The sequence below is a fragment of the Rhinopithecus roxellana genome, chromosome 10 (genome assembly GCF_007565055.1).
Source record: "Rhinopithecus roxellana isolate Shanxi Qingling chromosome 10, ASM756505v1, whole genome shotgun sequence".
NCBI classification, from domain to species: domain Eukaryota; kingdom Metazoa; phylum Chordata; class Mammalia; order Primates; family Cercopithecidae; genus Rhinopithecus; species Rhinopithecus roxellana.
In genome coordinates, this window is record NC_044558.1 from 35,194,613 (window position 1) to 35,216,229 (window position 21,617).

The following is a 21,617-nucleotide window of genomic DNA, read 5'->3' on the forward strand; positions in this document are numbered from 1 at the left end:
AAGATAATAATTACTTGAAAATTTGCCACTGCTTGAATTAGTTTTATTTTTTAAAATTAAACTTATTGTATAATTATTGTTATTTAAGAATATCTGTTTAAGGAAAATATAAAAAAAGACAAAAAGTAGAATGTAATTTTTACGGTTGCTACCAATATCACAAAAAAAGCACAAATCAGGTAACATTTCAGAAATAGGGTGTAAGTGATTATGGGTGAATTATTTTCTATTTTTTTTTTAACTTGAAGTTCTCCTAAGACTCATATATATCTTCTATTTCATGGTGGCTAAGCTTGTTGTAATTTTCATGCCTTGCACAATGTTTTTGGCAACAAGATGGAATGTTTACAAACACATGCATATGTTTGTTACTTTCTTTCTCAAACCCTTCACTGTCTTCCCATTACCTTAAAAACAAGGTCCAAGTTCCCTAACTCCTACTATGATATAACAACTTGGCCCTACCCCCCTCACACTCTGGATTTTACCCCTTTCCAAATGCTAACTCTTATCTGGAGGCCTGTGCAGCACAAGTTGTTTCCTAGCTGAATCAATTTTCTTTCTTCTCTTTTCATCTGGCTAACTCCTCCTTGTCTTTCAGAACTCCTGTTAAAGGTTGCCTTAAGAAAAAAACAAAACAAAACAAACAAACAAAAATAAGCTTCCCAAATTCCCTAGAGTAGGTTGGGCATACTGCTATGTACTTACTCTGTTACAGACTGATTTTTCCCATTACTCTTTATTTGAGAGAACGTCTCCAGCAGAGTGCTATGTGGGTGGGGATTATCTGTCTTGCTTGCCGTTTTATCTGTGTCTCAAGCACAGTAGGAAGGGGCTTAATACGCATTTATTATATGGCGTTTACTGAGAAAAAATATAATTAGCTTTATTGCATTGACTCATTGTATATCTCTTAAAGTATAAAGGGTATATTAATGTTCATACCGATTCAAAAAAATTTTTTTTAATTAAAGCAAAGGTGGACTTCTGAATCATGGACAAACCAGAATTCTTGCCCACCAGTGTAAGTGACATTTCTTCACATTTGGACTGTTCAATGGGCACATATTTATCATACATTGACTAGTTAAAAAAGAAAGCAAAATTATATATGTAGCTATGATTGTGAACCACAGAAAAATCTATACGCATATGGATAACTGAAAATTACTATACCAAAATTAAAATAGCTTTTGTGATAAGATGGTAGAATTATAGGTAATACTTCTTTGGTTTTTCTTAATATGTTAATTCTTAATATTTTCCTTAATATGTTTTACGTTTTCCTGAACAAGTGAAAATATAATTTTATTTGGAAAATTCAGCTATATGCATTTATTAAAGAGATATGTAAATTTTTATCCGTGTATAATTCATATATTCACATGAATTTAAGGATAATTATGTCTGTGTTTTAATTTTGAGGAATATGACAATTTTATCAATCTGAAAATTATTTTATTTTTGGTTTAGAATATATTTTATGTTTTATGTTATATGTTATTTTGACTTTTAAAATTTGAAATAATATGATTTTTCTATTCTTTCAAGTATTTTAGAGTATAGAGGCTCTTTAAAAATAGAAATGAAAAAACTTAGTAATTTACTAGGCTAAACCAGAGAGTATTGACATTTCTGAAGATCAAAATGAATAAACATCAACATTTATGTGGTTCTGTGTGACAGATTACCTGTATGCTCATCTTGACATAAAGAATAGAGTTAGGTGCAAGCGCTAGATCCAAGATATTGAGTATGTAACAATGGCTGTGTCGGTTGTGTGCAGAGAAAAGTTTAAGGACTGGTTTTCTGAAAGTGTATTATAAGTTTATTGTAAAGTTTACTTGTTTATTATAAAGAAATTTAAGCATATATTAAGTTGATTATAGCTTTTACTGATATAAAGGATATGTAGCAATCAATTTACAAATATTAATCAAATATATAGTCTCTCTTGTAGATTCCATATAGCCAGTAGATTTTCACATAATTGTCTCTCTGTTTTTTTGCTGAACTCTGTATCTCTAGCTAACCTATGGTTGCAATTGATGAACCTGTGTAGTTCCAGCATGATATTGGTTAATATTTTTATTTACTTTAAAAAGTGACATGCGTGATTTCTTTGCTGAGTCAAATAATAGTTTTGAATATAAAACCACATTTCTTCAGTGTGTTTTGAGGCTCTTCACTGTGTGACAGGTATAGACATGATATAATTTTAGGTTGAATCTGCACTGTTAACATTTTTCTCCACCCCTTGTTACAGTTTCAGAAATCAACTAAATATTAAACCAAGTCCTATTCATAGCATTTGCCAATTTCAGTGTAAATAATCCCACCAAGGCTGATTTCAGTGTGCCTATATGACATCACTGAGCACAGAATTGGAAAGAGGTGCACACTATTAAACTACCATAGAGATAGGATAGACATAGATAATCTCTAGAGCACAGATAATAACGAAGTACAGTGAAATCATCGGGAAGTGATGAATTTTGAGTATTTATTTTTAATATAACTTAATTGTAAATTTATGTGTATTTTTAATGATGGATGGGTTTAACAACCAGCTTGAAAAATTACTGAGCATTTAGCAAAAGCCTATCACAAGCCAGTAGAAGCCATGGCACCATTGGTTTCAGTGTACCTATTTATAAAAGATGTAACACATAAGATTTGCAGTTGTTAAAATTTCATGTTAAAAAGTTACGAGATACATAGATTATTTCTTTCAGGGTCCCACGACTTGATTTGGGAAGCCTTGTTGACTCTGATGATGAGGTAATTTTTATTTAGTATTTAATATAATAAACATTAAAACACAATATTACGCATAGAATGTAAGAAGTATCATTAATTTTATTTTTTAGGACAATTTTTCATATATTCCACTTAGTACAGCAAACCCGCCAAATTCATCTTCTACTCTTGGTTGGGTCACACCATGTCAAACTCCATATACTCAACATCATCTAAATAAATTGTTTAGTATTTATTTGCTTATCAATTTTCAGAATTATAGTATGCATTATTAGCACTGGATTTAATCTCAATAAAATTAAAACATTTTATTATGTTCAATCCATGTTTTGCCAAGTTTAAACATTTTATGTGTTAGAATACTAAACCATAATGTTAGTGAAATGATTTTTACTTGTTTTACATCTTGTCACACATTGAAATTGGTATTTTAAATTTTTTTTTTTTTTTTTTTTTTTGTTGAGGTGGAGTCTCGCTCTGCCGCCCAGGCTGGAGTGCAGTGGCCGGATCTCAGCTCACTGCAAGCTCCGCCTCCCGAGTTCACGCCATTCTCCTGCCTCAGCCTCCCAAGTAGCTGGGACTACAGGCGCCCGCCATCTCGCCCGACTAGTTTTTTGTATTTTTTAGTAGAGACGGGGTTTCACCAGGTTAGCCAGGATGGTCTCGATCTGCTGACCTCGTGGTCCGCCCGTCTCGGCCTCCCAAAGTGCTGGGATTACAGGCTTGAGCCACCGCGCCCGGCGGTATTTTAAAATTTTTAAATGAAATCAGTAAAGTACAGGTATATCCTAATATGGAATTGAGGCATTTTTTAAAATATGGCAAACTCTTAGATCAGATATTGCTAGTTTAGCAATGTAAGACTGGTCTCTTGGAAACTGATTCATACTTTAGGCTACTGGTATACTGTGGAGTAAGTAGCTATGCTCATTCCAAGTTGTCTCCTTGGGACATGTTTATGCTTCAAACATATCTAGTGTTTTGTTCACAATGTGAATATAAATCCTGACTAGTATAGGAGTAGGGCTTTTCTGTTTTTGTTAGTCTTTTCATATAGCTGACTCTATTCATGTTTTTAGTTTCATTTTGGAAAACTGCATGAATAATATCCTGAAGCTTTGCTTCATCCTTCTCTGGGTTAGACATGGATATCCTCAACACTTTTCAAGGATTGGACTGGCTGTATAAAAACGTTCCTTTTGGAGTGTCTGTCCATCACTGGGTCAATACAGTATGCCCTTGTATTTGTATAGCACTTCTTTTAGATTTCTCTTATCTGCTGACTCCATTGTCTCTCACTCGCATGGAAATATGGTAGGGAACCAAATAATATTTAGGTCACTGTTTTCTATTGGGAAAATAGAATGAAGTTTTCTGTAAGCATATACTTTACTGAGTGGCAGCAAAATGGTTCAAAATATTTTTTAAGTAAAACTTTTATTTCCTTGAATGCAAATTCAAATGAGGACATTTGTTTACTTTTGGTTTAAGAGAAAAACAAATTTTATTTGCAAATATTTCCATGTTTGCAAATAGATGGAATATCTTGATATTCTAGAAATGACAACCAATGCTTCTCAGTATTAGTGATCTTCAATTGCTATGTCTATTATGAAAAGAAAGATTAACAGTAGAGTTCTTCTGAGGCAGAAGAAAAGCTTATCTAAAAATCCTAAGAAGAAAGATAAATCAATTTTTCTCCTCTTAAATGCTATTGGAACCAGAATGGATCTTCAGCTAGGAAACAAGGTACAAGCTTACTAGCATTTAAATTAAGTGCCCATTCTTAGCAGATCTGTCTACTCTGAATGGTCAGTGATGCTGTCTGTACCAGTTGAATGTCTTAAATACTATCTCTGCTTAGAACATTGACTATAATGGTCATTTTTTAGGAATAAATGCTAAGATAAATGATAAACCTGTTAATTCCAATAAGGAAAATTAGTAATTTTTTTCTGACAGCATTCTTTTTTCTTTTTACCTATAGGATCAGAACATGATACCTGAAAATTTGCCAATACCAACAGACAAATATAAACTAAAATATCAGCAATATAAAATGGAAATGAAAGAGGGCTATAAGCAGTATAGTCAGATAGATGCAGAAAATACAAAATCAAATGTTACACATCAACAGTCTCCAAGAAACAAGATAGATGAAAAGGTAATGTATGAGGCTTTAAAAAATTCTAATGAAATTTAAAGAAAACTGCACACATTATAGAAATCTCTTTTTGGGTGACATGTCTTGCTATTAGTCATAATAAGTATAATAGCTAACATTTATTTCTGTTTATCAAGGACTGTTGTAAATATTTTAGTTACATTAGCTAGTTTGTTCTTCACAACAAATATAACGGGTTATTGTCATCATTTTCTGACAAAAAAGTTATAGCCATATAGTTTAGTCACTTTTTCTCTGATAGAAGTTTTTCACGTACCTTGGGATTAGAAATAAGACAGTATTATGTATTTTGTTGACGTAGCTGTCTTGAACTCAGTTGGTCTGACAGTCTATATTTTAAAATTGATAAGTAGTTTGAGACTTTATAGTAATCCTGTTTTGTGCAAAAACTACCATCACTTCATTACTATCTTTTGTCACATTATGGGAAATGGTTTTTTAACATCATGAATTGCTGAAATTGTTATGTTTTTATGTAATATTAATTGAGTATAAATTCATTATTAATTAATATAATAATTAAATATAATAATTGTAATGGCTTTCATAATCATACAGAAAAAGTCAGTCTTGATTTTTGGAAGGAATAATTTGAAAAATAGGATACTAGTGGCCATAAAGAAGAGAATATATAGATAGAATTTTTAATTCAGTTAACTTTTTGTAAGAATAATGTGTTTTCAGGATGGTTTTAATGTTGTATTTGCTTAGCATTTTTCTGTAGGTAAAAAATAAATTTATAAGTAGGTATGACATGTCAACTATTTTTTAACCCTGTAGAAACTATCTATAATTAAATAAATTACATAGTGTTTAGCTGAAAGAGTAACAAAATTAATGGGATTATATGGTCTTTCTTATTTTAAAAACATTTTTATAGACCCAAATATAAACACAGAAATATGATAATCTGGTGTCTATAATACTAGGCAAGATAATTTCATAACCTTTTAGCATCTCACCATGAATTGTTTGCAGGATATACAAAGTGATATTTAGATCACTGTATAGATATTGGGAAAACAGAATGAAGGTTTCTGTAAGCACATGCTTTACTGAGTGGCAGGAAAATGGTTCAAAATATTTTTTAAGTAAAACTTTTATTGAGTGCAAATTCAGATGAGGACTTCCTTTATTTTTGGTTTAAGAGAAAAACAAATTTTATTTGCAGATTTTCCATAAAATTGGTAAGTATTTATATAGTAAGAATAAAGAGTTTTATAGAAGCCAATATGCACCTAAATTCTTCTGGAAAATATGCTGTTTTGCCACTTTGATTTTTAGAATCTATATTAAAGGTGTGAAATTATTAAGTTTAATATGTTTTTAGTGGTTCCTTTAGAAGAACTTCTAATTAAAAAGCATTTCTGTAGATTCTATATAATAATTTTGTGTTTAAGGGGTTTGAGGAACTTTTTTGATGCCTTTTTAAATTATACCATTATGAGAATCAAAACTGCTATATAAGTAAATTCTATTTTTAGTAGGCCTATTAGTAAATTCTATTACAATTACATGAATTAACACTAGTAATCTCTGGAAATAGAAGACATCCCTGATATCAGAAATATAAGCCCCTCTTTAAAGCAGGGATCAACATGTAAATTGATTCTCTTTACTGGTAAAGCAAAGCTAAGATTGGAAATATTTAGGATCCAGGGCAAGAACTAAAGGCCATAGTTGCTAACTAATCAGTCTGATACATGAGTCAACTGATAATCAGTTGAACTGTAAAATAGAAGTTTGACTTTGCTTGATTCTTGTCTTAGTTCATTTTGTGTTGCTGTAAAGAAATACCTGAGGCTGGGTAATTTATGAAGAAAGAAGGGTTTATTTGGCTTCATGAGTCTGTTGGCTAGAAAGTTGAAGATTAGGCACCTGTTAAGGGCTTCAGATTGCTTCTACTCATGGTGGAAGGTGAAGGGAAGCCAGGATGTGCAGAGATCACTTAGCAAGATAGGAGACAAGAGAGCACGTGGAGGTGCCAGGCTCTTTTGAACAACCAGCACTCTTGGGAAATAATAGAATGAAAACTCACTCACCTCCAAGGGACAACACTGATCATGAGAGATCAACCTCCATGACCCAAACACCATTCCACCATTGGGGATGAAATTTCAACATGAGGTTTAGAGGGGACAAACATTCAAACCATGGCAATTCTAATGGTAAATTTCCCTTGTTGAGTTTTCCTTCCACTTACTATAAAAGCTGATGAATCTCTTGTTGTCAGATTGTTTTGTTACCTAAAATGCAAATTTATGTGTACATATCTATTTTTAAAATAATGAAACATCTTGAAATTAAACATGAAAATCAGTAAACTTCAATTTTGTTGAAAATAATCTTAATTTCCTAATCGTACTTATTATTCATTTCAAATGCATCTTTTTTCACTCTAAAGAAACCTTTTTAATTGTATAAATGATCAATATAATTTATTCATTTATTATTTATTCTTTCAACAAATAATTGCTGAGTGCTTAACTTTATGCAATACCCCTGTCCAGGCACTGGGGGTAAGTTAGTGAATAAAACAGACAAAATTTTCTGCCTCTAAAGAGCTTATGGAAGAAAATGGCAAGGAGAAAAAAAATCAATCAATGGAATGATTAATCACTCAGCCCAGCTAGTATGACACATGTGAAAAGTGTGGTGTATAGAAGGGATCTAGGAAAGTCAGGGCTTTGGGTATGGGATAGCAATTTGTATAGGATCACAGGGGAGACCTTTAGATAAGATAGCATTTTAGCACATACCTGAAGAGCAAGCTAGTCAGAAGAAATTCTGTGTCATGAAGCAGGAGTGTTTAAGAAATATTGAGGAGGACAGTGTGGTCAGAGGAGAGAGAGCAAGGGAGAGATGGAAGGAGGTTGGTCAGAGAGTTAAAGGGAGTTTGGGAGGCAGCTCAGGGAGGTCACACAAGCCATGTAAGGACTTTGTCTTTTTCTGTGAGGCAGAAAGCTACTTTGTTCTTTTGAGGATGGTCTTTATTGAGAATAGGACAAAGATGAAAGCAGGAAGACCTTTGAGGAGGCTGTCACAATAATCGAGGCAAAATTTGATGATGATGGCTTGGACCTAGGTGATGGTAGCTTCAGACTTGGAACCTTGTAGTGTCTCACAAAGTCATATTGTTGATAGATTCTGAAGGTAGGGCTAAGAAGATTTTTGAATGGATTAGTTGTAGACTTGAGAGAAAGGGAAGACCAAGAATGACTCTACAAGGATTAATTTCAGGACATTAAACCAGGCACAGAAAGACAAATACTCTATGTTTTCACTTATATGTGGACTTTAAAAAAGTTGAACCCACAGAAGCAGAGAGTAGAATATTGGTTGCCAGGGACTCAGGGGGAGGGGTTGGGAAAATGGGGACTTGGTCAACGGATATGAAGTTTCAGTTATACGATAAATAAGTTCTGAGGAACTACTGTATTTGTGGTGATTACAGTTAATCATACTGTATTTTTTTCCTAGAAATTTGATAAGAAAGCAGATTTTGAGTGTCTTAACGACACACACACATATACGCAGACAAGTACAAATGGTAACTATGTGTAGTGATGGATATATTAATTAATTTGATTGTGATAGTCATTACATAATCTATCTGTATATCAAATCATCATATTGTACACACTGCATATTTACAATTTTTATTGTCAATTAAATATTTTAAAATAAAGAATGGATCTAAGGCTTTTGGCTTAAGAGGGTTACCATTAACTGGAGGTAGGGGAAGACTGTAAAGAAATCTGCTTTTGGGAGGTTGAATTTGAAATATTAAGTGGAAATATCAGTTTTCCTTTTGTAAAAGGTTGAAAACAAGCTGACACAAAATAAAATTATTTCGAAAGTGTTTTCAACCTGAACAAAATACCGTGCTTTGCTTATATTTGAATATATGCATTAAATTAATCTGCTTAATTTACCTATATAACGCTAAGCATTTTTTGGTGCCTATTTAAATAAATCACTATTTAGAAAGAAGTATATTAGTGGGTAAACAAATAAAATGATAAAGTATCCTTATAAATTGAGTTTTAAATAGTAAATACCTAAGCTAGGTTCATTATTCGTTTATTGAACAAATATTTATCGAGTGCTCACGTTGTATTATCCTGTTCTGCAACCAGGGATATGGCAATAAAAATGACAGACAAGGTTCCTGCTTTCATGGAACTTACATTAGGAGAGGCAAGCAATAAAGCCTAAACAAATATATAACAAAATTTTATACAGCAATCAAAGGTCATAAAGACAGAGAGGAGTATTAAGATAGAGTATGACTTTTCTTTTTTTTTTTTTTTTTTTGAGACGGAGTTTCGCTCTGTCGCCCAGGCTGGAGTGCAGTGGCCGGATCTCAGCTCACTGCAAGCTCTGCCTCCTGGGTTTACACCATTCTCCTGCCTCAGCCTCCCGAGTAGCTGGGACTACAGGCGCCCGCCACCTCGCCCAGCTAGTTTTTTGTATTTTTTAGTAGAGACGAGGTTTCACCGGGTTAGCTAGGATGGTCTCGATCTCCTGACCTCGTGATCCACCCGTCTCGGCCTCCCAAAGTGCTGGGATTACAGGCTTGAGCCACCGCGCCCGGCCCTGAGTATGACTTTTCAAGGAAGTTCTAAAGTAAGAATAAGCCCTGGGAGGAAGAAATCTTGAAATCTGTAAAGGTTTTGACAAGTTGTTATCTTATTGGAACCTTTTTTTTGTTTTGCTGAGGTAGCATAAACACATCTCATTGTCAAAGAACAATTTGATGTTTATCTCTTTAGCATCCCAAATAATCTTTTACCTGGAAGGTTACACTCATCTTTTAGTATTTTATTTCTGAATTAAATTTTATAATGGAGTAGACATGCCCACATTTATTAATTTTTCAAAGATTCAAATTGGACAATAATAATTATAATAGTTGCTAACTTTTATGTAATGCCTACTGTGTCAAGTAATTTTTATAAAGTGTTGGGCATGTATTATCTCTTAATCCTTTTTGTTTCTGGTGAAGTAGTTTCTATTATTAATTCACATTTTATCTATGAGTAAACTGAGACACAGAGAGATCATCTAGCTGGCAACTGGAAGAGCTGGATTCAAATATAAGCAATCTGATTTTCAGAGCCTGTACTGTTAACTGCTGTACAAATAGTTACTGAGATATTCCGTGGTTATCTATTCCCATATTTTGTTAAAAACAAACATTCTAAATATGTGTATGATGCTTCATTTATTTCTTTCATGCATAGTGTGTGCAACATAAAGAAGCCAACACAGATGACCTTACAGCTCTGGATAGGAAAGCCCTCTTACAGCAAGGTTATGCAGACAACCCTTGCGATAAACAACAGAGGGCAAGAAAATTGGATGCAGTAAGTTGTCAGCATTTTTACTTATTTGGTGAGCCATTAATCTAATCTGCTTTCTTAGATTTTAAAGACTGAATGAAATAAATAATTGCAACAATTGAATTTGGACTCGGGTGAATATTCATTAATGGAAAATTGAGTCCTCATTTTTATAAACAATTGAATTGTGTTTGGTATATATTCTGTAGAAAATTGTCTTGAATCTTTAGGTGTTTGAAACATTTATTTTATACTGTTCAAAATGTGAGTTGGCTGCTATTTATGTTAGTGAGTTTATTTGCTGTCACCTCCTCGCCCCCAGAAAGCAGCCTGGTTATTTTTTTTGAAGACTAACATTAGATAAATTCAGGCTAGTTAAGGAAATTCCAGAAATAAGTTATTTTTCTTTTTTAGGAAAAGTGAAACAAAACTCCAGATGCTCAATATTAACTTTCAATTATGTCTTTTACAGAATCAATTAGGTTGGCAAGTATGGTTTAGCCCAGTTCTGGCACAAATGGATAATTAAAACATTTCTGTAATGTTCTGGAGTAAGGGTACCAAGCTGCTTGGAATTGGAGGTCACTGACCACCCCAGACAACCAAGTGATTAATGTCTTAGGCATACTTATAACAGATTGTTGGAATACCAGTGTGGTGGCTCACAAGTTGAGAAAAGTCTGGTTTTGATAGCATAAATAGTAACAAAGCAATATGGATTTAGTTAGTTACATTACTATTATCATTGAGTGGAGATTCAACATATGTTTTATTTGGGTCACAGTCATCCAGAATCAATTATGTCTGAATTAATAGCAATATATAAGCAATCTCTGGACTATGTGAACTGATTTTCTGTGGATGTCCTAAGTTGCAAATTTGTGAGTTCTTTTACTTAAACCACATGCACAATTTTTTTTTTTTTTTTTTGGTGCCTATTATTATTTGGGTATTTATGTTTAATAGAATATTATCAGGATTATCCTAAAAATTAAAAAATGCTACTTTTTAGGGAAAAATAGTGTTTCAAATAAGGCTTATTTTGATATATCCCTGAAGTTATATTTGAAATGGGTGTTACAATAATTAAGACTCATTGGGTATTGTTCTTGATGTAATTCAAAGCAATCTGGATGTTAATGGATTTCTTTTCCTTACAACTGCATTGTTAGGAACAATGTATCTAAATTCATTATCAAGTTTTATTTTATTTTGGTAGTATGCATTTAACTGTCTCCTCCTTCCTCTGAGGAAACGTTTACATGAGTAAGCTTTCAAGGCATCTGAAATTAGCACCAATTTGTTTTAAAATGTAGGTGAAAACTTCTTTATTTAATTTTACACCTCTTAAGTGAAAATAGAAGCAGTGAAACTACGTTTTTTGTATCCACCTCATCCAGCTCCTTTTTCAGTTTTTAGTGTTGATAGATCCTTGCATCAGTGTCACTTCTGCTTCTAATCTGCTTTATCTTTATACAGATCTCTAAATCAGTGTGCCTATGGGTTCTAACCTTTCCTACAAAATATAAGCCACCATAAGCTTCAGCACTCCAAGGTGGGCTTTCTGCATGGGCTCTATGGTGTTAATTAATCTCTCCTCTTTGGCTTCTATCTGAGTTTTACATCTGTGTTTGGCCGATGTGGATCTTTTCTGTGTATAGTTTTAATGTTTTAGTCAGTGTCCACTTTATGAATCACTCTTAGATATTAAAAAATATACCTTGCTTTACTTTTAGGTTGTGCTAATTTTTAAACATTTTAATTACTCTTTTAAATTTATTACTAAATAAAAATCTTATAAAGCATCATGAGCTTAGAGAGTGACACAAGATGTATTAAATAATGTAAGCTTTATGTGGGACATATTAAATGTGTAAACTACACATTTTGAATTTCTACCAAACAAAAATACTAAATTTAGTGTAGGCTAAATAACATTTAAATAATGTTAAATAATAATGTTTAATAATAATTTAGGCTAAATAAAAGTGTTATTTAGCCTACATTACGTTTAGTTTTAACATTCTTATTAAAATTCTTATTAAATTTTGTTTTAACATTATTATTAAAACTAAATTTAAGGCTGGCCATGGTGGCTCATACCTATAATCCCAGCACTTTGGGAGGCTGAGGCTGAGAGATCACTTGAGACCAGGAGTTCAAGACCAGGCTGACCAGCATGGTGAAACCCCATCTCTACTAAAAATATAAAAGTTAGCCAGCCGTAGTGGCATACACCTGTAGTCCCAGTTACTTGGGAGGCTGAGGCATGAGAATTGCTTGAATTTAGGAGGCAGAGGTTGCAGTGAGCCATGGTAGTGCCACTGCACTCCAGCCTGGCCAACATAACAAGACCTTGTCTCAAAAAAAAAAAAAAAAAAACCCAAAAAAACTAAATTTAGTGTAGGCTAAATAGCATTTAAATAATTGTGCCAAACTTTTCCATTTTCTTACAAGTTTTACTTTTTGTTTCTGTGATATGTCTTTAGACGTTCTTATTTTATATTTTGTCTCAGTTTTAAATAAAGCACTTTTTCTAAGGTTACAAAGCCTCTATCTTAATTTCATTTATTGGAGTGATCAATGGGGATGATAGTAATTTACATTCTAAAAATAGAACAAGTTTTATTTTGACTTCTTAATTTTTTAACCTCCTTTATTTGCCCCTCTAAAGGTAAATTTTAGTCATTATAGCTGCATGATAATATAATTGGAATTGAATGATTACCAATATTTCAATTAGGTATGACCTAAAAAAATCATAAAAATAGTTTCAGATGAATTGGAAAAGTGAAAAATAGTATGAAGTGGGGGGCGCCCAAGATGGCCAAATAGGAACAGCTCCAGCCTCCAGCTCCCAGGACAAGTGACACAGAACATGGGTGATTTTTGCATTTTCAACTGAGGCACCAGGTTCATCTCACTGGGGCATGTCGGACAGTCGGTGCTGGTCAGTGGGTGCAGCCCAACCAGCGAGAGCTGAAGCAGGGCAAGGCATTGCCTCACTTGGGAAGTGCAAGGGGGAAGGGAATTCCTTTTCCTAGCCAAGGGAAACTGAGACACACAACACCTGGAAAACTGGATAACTCCCACCCTAATACTGTGCTTTACCAAGGGTCTTAGCAAAAGGCACACCAGGAGATTATATCCCACGCCTGGCCCAGAGGGTTCCATGCCCACGGAGCCTCCCTCATTGCTAGCACAGCAGTCTGAGATCTAACTGCAAGGCAGCAGCGAGGCTGGGGGAGGGGCGCCTGCCATTGCTGAGGCTTAAGTAGGTAAACAAAGCCACTGGGAAGCACGAACTGGGTGGAGCCTACTGCAGCTCAAGGAGGCCTGCCTGCTTCTGTAGACTCCACCTCTGGGGACAGGGCATAGCTAAACAAAAAGCAGCAGAAACCTCTGCAGATGTAAATGTCCCTGTCTGACAGCTTTGAAGAGAGCAGTGGTTCTCCCAGCATGGAGGTTGAGATCTGAGAACGGACAGACTACCTGCTCAAGTGGGTCCCTGACCCTGAGTAGCTTAACTGGGGGACATCACCCACTAGGTGCAGACTGACACCTCACACCTCACACAGCTGGGTACACCTCTGAGACAAAGCTTCCGGAGCAAGAAAAGACAGCAACACTTGCTGTTTAGCAATATTCTATCTTCTGCAGCCTCCACTGCTGATACCCAGGCAAACAGGGTCTGGAGTGGACCTCAAGCAAACTCCAACAGACCTGCAGCTGAGGGTCCTGACTGTCAGAAGGAAAACTAACAAACAGAAAGGACACCCACACCAAAACCCCATCAGTACGTGACCATCACCAAAGACCAAAGGCAGATAAAACCACAAAGATGGGGAAAAAGCAGTGCAGAAAAGCTGGAAATTCAAAAAATCAGAGCGCATCTCCCCCTCTAAAGGAACACAGCTCATCACCAGCAACGGAACAAAACTGGACGGAGAATGACTGATGAGTTGAGAGAAGAAGGCTTCAGTCGATCAAACTTCTCAGAGCTAAAGGAGGAACTACATACCCAGCACAAAGAAACTAAAAACCTTGAAAAAACAATGGATGAATGGATAACTAGACTAACCAATGCAAGAAGTCCATAAATGAACTGATAGAGATGAAAACCATGACATGAGAACTACGTGACAAATGCACAAGCTTCAGTAACCGACTCGATCAACTGGAAGAAAGAGTATCAGTGATTGAAGAGCAAATGAATGAAATGAAGCGAGAAGAGAAGTTTAGAGAAAAAAGAATGAAAAGAAATGAACAAAGCCTTCAAGAAATATAATATTATGTGAAAAGACCAAATCTACGTCTGATTGGTGTGCCTGAAAGTGACGGGGAGAATGGAACCAAGTTGGAAGATGCTCTGCAGGATGGTATCCAGGAGAATTTCCCCAACCTAGCAAGGCAGGCCAACATTCAAATTCAGGAAATACAGAGAATGCCACAAAGATACTCCTTGAGAAGAGCAACGCCAAGACACATAATTGTCAGATTCACCAACGTTGAAATGAAGGAAAAAATGTTAAGGGCAGCCAGAGAGAAAGGTCGGGTTACCCACAAAGGGAAGCCCTTCAGACTAACAGCAGATCTCTCGGCAGAAACTCTACAAGCCAGAAGAGAGTGGGGGCCAGTATTCAACATTCTCAAAGAAAAGAATTTTCAACCCAGAATTTCATATCCAGCCAAACTAAGTTTCATTAGTGAAGGAGAAATAAAATCCTTTACAGATAAGCAAATGCTGAGAGATGTTGTCACCACCAGGCCTGCCCTACAAGAGATCCTGAAGGAAGCACTAAATATGGAAAGGAACAACCTGTACCAACCATTGCAAAAACATGCCAAAATGTAAAGACCATCGAGGCTAGGAAGAAACTGCATCAACTAATGAGCAAAATAACCAGCTAATATAATGACAGGATCAAGTTCACACATAATAATATTAACCTTAAATGTAAATGGACTAAATGGTCCAATTAAAAGACACAGACTGGCAAATTGGATAAAGAGTCAAGACCCATCAGTCTGCTGTATTCAGGAGACCCATCTCACATGCAGAGACACACATAGGCTCAAAATAAAGGGATGGAGGAAGATCTACCAAGCAAATGGAAAACAAAAAAAAGACAGGGGCTGCAATCCTAGTCTCTGATAAAACAGACTTTAAACCAGGAAAGATCAAAAGAGGCAAAGAAGGCCATTACATAATGGTGAAGGGATCAATTAAACAAGAAGAACTAACTATCCTGAATATATATGCACCCAATACAGGAGCACCTAGATTTATAAAGCAAGTCCTTAGAGACTTAGAATCTAAGAGAGACTCTTTTACAAAGAGACTTAGACTCCCATACAATATTAATGGGAGACTTTAACACCCCATTGTCAACATTAGACAGATCAACAAGACAGAAACTTAACAAGGATATCCAGGAATTGAACTCACCTCTGCACCAAGCAGATCTAATAGACATCTACAGAACTCTCCACCCCAAAGCAACAGAATATACATTCTTCTCAGCACCACATCGCACTTATTCCAAAATTGACCACATAGTTGGAAGTAAAGCACTCCTCAGCAAATGTATGAGAACAGAAATTATAACAAACTGTCTCTCAGACCACAGTGCAATCAAACTAGAACTCAGGACTAGGAAACTCAATCAAAACTGCTCAATTACATGGAAACTGAACAACCTGCTCCTGAATGACTACTGGGTACATAATGAAATGAAGGCAGAAATAAAGATGTTCTTTGAAACCAGTGAGAACAAAGATACAACATACCAGAATCTCTGGGACACATTTAAAGCAGTGTGTAGAGGGAAATTTATAGCACTAAATGCCCACAAGAGAAAGCAGGAAAGATCTAAAATTGACACCCTAACATCACAATTAAAAGAACTAGAGAAGCAAGAGCAAACACATTCAAAAGCTAGCAGAAGGCAAGAAATAACTAAGATCAGAGCAGAACTGAAGGAGATAGAGACACAAAAAACCCCTCAAAAAAATCAATGAATCCAGGAGCTGGTTTTTTGAAAAGATCAACAAAATTGATAGACTGCTAGCAAGACTAATAAAGAAGAAAATAGAGAAGAATCAAATAGACGCAATAAAAAATGATAAAGGGGTTATCACCACTGACCCCACAGAAATACAAACTACCATCAGAGAATACTATAAACACCTCTACGCAAATAAACTAGAAAATCTAGAAGAAATGGATAAATTCCTGGACACATACACTCTTCGAAGACTAAACCAGGAAGAAGTTGAATCCCTGAATAGACCAATAGCAAGCTGTGAAATTGAGGCAATAATTAATAGCCTACCAACCAAAAAAAGTCCAGGACCAGATGGATTCACAGCTGAATTCTACCAGAGGTACAAGGAGGAGCTGGTACCATTCCTTCTGAAACTATTCCAATCAATAGAAAAAGAGGGAATCCTCCCTAACTCATTTTATGAGGCCAACATCATCCTGATACCAAAGCCTGGCAGAGACACAACAAAAAAAGAGAATTTTAGACCAATATCCCTGATGAACATCGATGCAAAAATCCTCAATAAAATACTGGCAAACCAAATCCAGCAGCACATCAAAAACCATCCCTGGGATGCAAGGCTGGTTCAACATACGCAAATCAATAAACATAATCCAGCATATAAACAGAACCAAAGACAAAAACCACATGATTGTCTCAATAGATGCAGAAAACGCCTTTGACAAAATTCAACTGCCCTTCATGCTAGAAACTCTCAATAAATTTGGTATTGATGGAACGTATCTCAAAATAATAAGAACTATTTATGGCAAACCCGCAGCCAGTAACATACTGAATGGGCAAAAACTGGAAGCATTCTCTTTGAAAACTGGCACAAGACAGGCATGCCCTCTTCACCCCTCCTATTCAACATAGTGTTGGAAGTTCTGGCTAGGGTAATCAGGCAAGAGAAAGAAATAAAGGGTATTCAATTAGGAAAAGAAGAAGTCAAATTGTCCCTATTTGCAGACGACATGACTGTATATTTAGAAAACCCCATTGTCTCAGCCCAAGATCTCCTTAAGCTGATAAGCAACTTCAGCAAAGTCTCAGGATACAAAATCAATATGCAAAAATCACAAGCATTCTTATACACCAGTAACAGACAAACAGCCAAATCATGAGTGAACTCCCAATCACAATTGCTTCAAAGAGAATAAAATACCTAGGAATCCAACTTACAAGGGATGTGAAAGACCTCTTCAAGGAGAACTACAAACCACTGCTCAGTGAAATAAAAGAGGACACAAACAAATGGAAGAACATACCATGCTCATGGATAGGAAGAATCAATATCATGAAAATGGGCATACTGCCCAAGATAGTTTATAGATTCAATACCATCCCCATTAAACTACCAATGACTTTCTTCACAGAACTGGAAAAGATTGCTTTAAAGTTCATATGGAACCAAAAAAGAGCCTGCATTGCCAAGACAATGCTAAGCCCAAAGAACAAAGCTGGAGGCATCACGCTACCTGACTTCAAACTATACTACAAGGCTACCAGTAACCAAAACAGCATGGTACTGGTACCAAAACAGAGATATAGACCAATGGAACAGAACAGAGCCCTCAGAAATAATACCACATATCTACAGCCATCTGATCTTTGACAAACCTGAGAAAAACAAGAAGTGAGGAAAGGATTCCCTATTTAATAAATGGTGCTGGGAAAATTGGCTAGCCCTAAGTAGAAAGCTGAAACTGGGTCGTTTCCTTACTCCTTATACGAAAATTAATTCAAGATGGATTAGAGACTTAAATGTTAGACCTAAAACCATAAAAACTGTAGAAGAAAACCTAGGTAATACCATTCAGGACCTAGGCATGGGCAAGGACTTCATGTCTAAAACACCAAAAGCAGCGGCAACAAAAGCCACAATTGACAAACAGTATCTAATTAAACTAAAGAGCTTCTGCACAGCAAAAGAAACTACCATCAGAGTGAACAGACAGCCTACAGAATGGGAGAAAATTTTTGCAATCTGCTCATCTGACAAAGGGCTAATATCCAGAACCTACAAAGAACTCAAACAAATTTACAAGAAAAAGACAGCCCCATCAAAAAGTGGGCAAAGGATATGAACAGACCCTTCTCAAAAGAAGACATTTATACAGCCAACAGACACATGACAAAATGCTCATCATCACTCGCCATCAGATAAATGCAAATCAAAACCCCAATGAGATACCATCTCACACCAGTTAGAATGGCAATCATTAAAAAGTCAGGAAACAACAGGTGCTGGAGAGGATGTGGAGAAATAGGAACACTTTTACACAGTTGGTGGGACTGTAAACTAGTTCAACCATTGTGAAAAACAGTGTGGCAATTCCTCAAGGATCTAGAACTAGAAATACCATTTGACCCAGCCATCCCATTACTGGGTATATTCCCAAAGGATTATAAATCATGCTGCTATAAAGAGACGTGCACACGTATGTTTATTTTGGCACTATTCACAATAGCAAAGACTTGGAATCAACCCAAATGTCCATCAGTGAGAGCCTGGATTAAGAAAACGTGGCACATATACACCATGGAATACTATGCAGCCATAAAAAAGGATGAGTTTGTGTCCTTTGTAGGGACATGGATGCAGGTGGAAACCATCATTCTCAGGAAACTATCGCAAGAACAGAAAACCAAACACCACATGTTCTCACTCATAGGTGGGAATTGAACAGTGTGATCACTTGGACACAGGAAGGGGAACATCACGCACCAGGGCCTATTGTGGGGAGAGAGGAGGGGGTAGAGGGGAGGGGGGGTAGCATTAGGAGATATACCTAATGTAGATGACGAGTTAATGGGTGCAGCACACCAACATGGCCCGTGTATACATATGTAATAAACTTGCACATTGTGCACAGGTACCCTAGAACTTAAAGTGTAATTTTAAAAAAGTGAAAGAAAATGGTATGAAAAAAGCTTAATCAAACTAGTAATTGAGAAAAGTTTATTAAATATTATTGATGCATTATATGCAGAGAAAATATTATACTTTCGATGAGGAGAGTTTTTTTTTTTTGTTTTTCCTTGTTTTAGATTTTTGATGAAATGTCAAACAATTCAAACTCAGTTTTGCCTTCTTTTGCTGTGAATAGAGTTAGACTAAGCTTATTTTGTGTCGGTGTTGGTAGTCTTCTTGGAGTGGGTTAACATGCCTTTTGCAGGACATCTCTTGAGGGGAGGAATAGAGTGGAAGGATGCCATAGTCTCTTTCTCCTTTATTCTGCCCCGTAAAATGCAAAGGCAGCTCATGAAAATTCTGATAATTTTTGCTGAAATGTAAGTGCATTATTTCTTAGAAAATAAATGATATTTGTAGATTAAATGACTGAAATTTAAATTTAGTAATGATGGAAAGTAATCTATAACCTATAATAGTAATCTATTTCCATCTATATGTAAGATGGAAATCAGAGATATTTAATTTATGTTTTAGAACTTTTGTGTTAAATATTGTATGGTTGTACTTTATCGATGGTGAAATTGTCTTTATTTAATCTTCCCAGGAAATTGTGGCTGCAGAGAAGAAGAAACAGATTGTTGCAGAGCAAGTCATGATAGACCACTTATGTAGGTGAGAATTGGCAACTGACAATAGAAATCAATTCAGAAAGTTTTCATTAAATTTCTTTTCATGCATGACGCTCATATCCTTGGTCAATTAAAGGTTAGCTAACTCAGAGGTTCCCAAACTTTCTCTGTTCACTGCACTGTTAGTGTTTTAGTAATTTTTTCACAGCACTCTTAGACCAATAGAAATACCTAACAGTTCTATTTGTTAAGTATTTTCCTCTAAACAACTTAATAAGTATTTATTTGCTAACAACTAATGACCATTTAAGAAATAATACACATAAATTGAAAGAAGATATCCTTACTTTATTCTTACCAAGGATCTGTATGCATCTTTTGGGCACTGCACAGTCTCTCAAATCCTAGAATCATTTGCAATGCTGCCACTTCCACTTTATATTCCATATTGATTTTCACCTGATATTTGCTTTTTATCATAGCAACTATAGAAAACTCAGCTCTGCAAAGATGTAACATCATTGAAGGAGTATAGTGTGCTGTCTTGTTGAAGCTGTGAACTACCCTGAGGCTGAACTAGTAGTTTACCTGGTGTGCAAGTGATGTCAAGTATCACTGAGTTTCCCTCAAAAATTAAAAATATTCCATAGTACCCCTGTGAGTTCACTGTGTTATCTCAGGGTTCCTTGGTGCAATTCGAGAACTGTGAGACTTAAGAATTTTAAAACCCATTAGAAAACTAAAATTTTAACATGTGCATTGCTGAATTGCATGATAATATGGAAGTATGCTAGAATTTCTGAAGAGGTTGGAATTATCTACTTCAAGGAAAAAGTAAGACTTAGCTTTGAAAAAACTGTTTAGTTACGTGGCAGAAGGAATGAATGACAGAAAGAATGATGCATGTTTCTACATGCACGTTTTTCAGTGAATTCTTTGAAATAGTTATACCTAGAGTCTCCCTTGTCCCTCCTTCCATTGTCTCATGAACTTAGTGTTTTTACCTCCACCATGCCTCCAACAACTTTTTTCCAGAAGTAGTGACATCCATATTGCTAGACTAATGATTTCTCAGTTCTCATTTACTTGGCCCATCTGCAGCAGCTGTCTCATTTGAAACTTTATTTTCTTTGAGGCAGGTTTTTTTTTTTTTTTTTTTTTTTTTTCTCTGCATGGCTTCCTGCACACGACACTTGACTGTTCTCCTACCTTTCTCCCCTTCTCAGAATCTCTTGTGGTTCTTTTTCATCTTCCCAGTCTTTAAACGTGGGTGTGCCCAAGAGCTCAGTTCTTGGACCTCTTTTGTATTTGCTTTTTAAGTGATCTCATCCAGTAGCATGCCTTTAAAAACCACCTATATTCTGATGCTTCTCTAAGATTTCAATTTAACTTTCTCCAATCTGGGTGTCTGAAACTTTACTGCCCTCTCTTCCACCATGACCAAATCTTTAATTTTCCTCCATGGCAAGTCAATTGTTCTTGTTACTAAGACCCAAAATCCTAGTGATGCCTTTGATCCCTCTCTTTCTCTCAAATACTATATCTAGCTTGTCAACAAACACTCTCAGTCCTACCATCAACATAGATTTATTCCCTGTGCTACCACCATCCTATTCAAACTTATTTTGTGTCTCCTGGATTATTTCAGGGACTACTTAACTGGCCTCATTGTTTCTGCATTTGCCGCTTACTGGTTTATTTTCAACCCAGTACCCCATAGTTAATCTATTAAAA

At 35.5% G+C, this 21,617-nt stretch overlaps 1 protein-coding gene across 9 annotated transcripts in view; it reads left to right on the forward strand.

The window, feature by feature from the left end:
• CAPS2 (calcyphosine 2) overlaps positions 1 to 21,617 on the forward strand; it is a 123,701-nt gene that overhangs the window by 65,615 nt on the left and 36,469 nt on the right. For 2 of the 9 annotated variants that reach the window (XM_030939110.1, XM_030939117.1), the window contains exons 3-7: positions 975 to 1,024; positions 2,736 to 2,781; positions 4,748 to 4,924; positions 10,192 to 10,314; positions 19,859 to 19,926. In XM_030939110.1, the coding sequence (XP_030794970.1) occupies positions 975 to 1,024; positions 2,736 to 2,781; positions 4,748 to 4,924; positions 10,192 to 10,314; positions 19,859 to 19,926 (464 nt within the window). Of the gene's footprint in view, positions 1 to 974; positions 1,025 to 2,721; positions 2,782 to 4,747; positions 4,925 to 10,191; positions 10,343 to 19,858; positions 19,927 to 21,617 lie in introns of all 9 variants that reach the window. The other 7 variants (XM_030939113.1, XM_030939114.1, XM_030939118.1 and 4 more) reach the window with 6 other exon arrangements.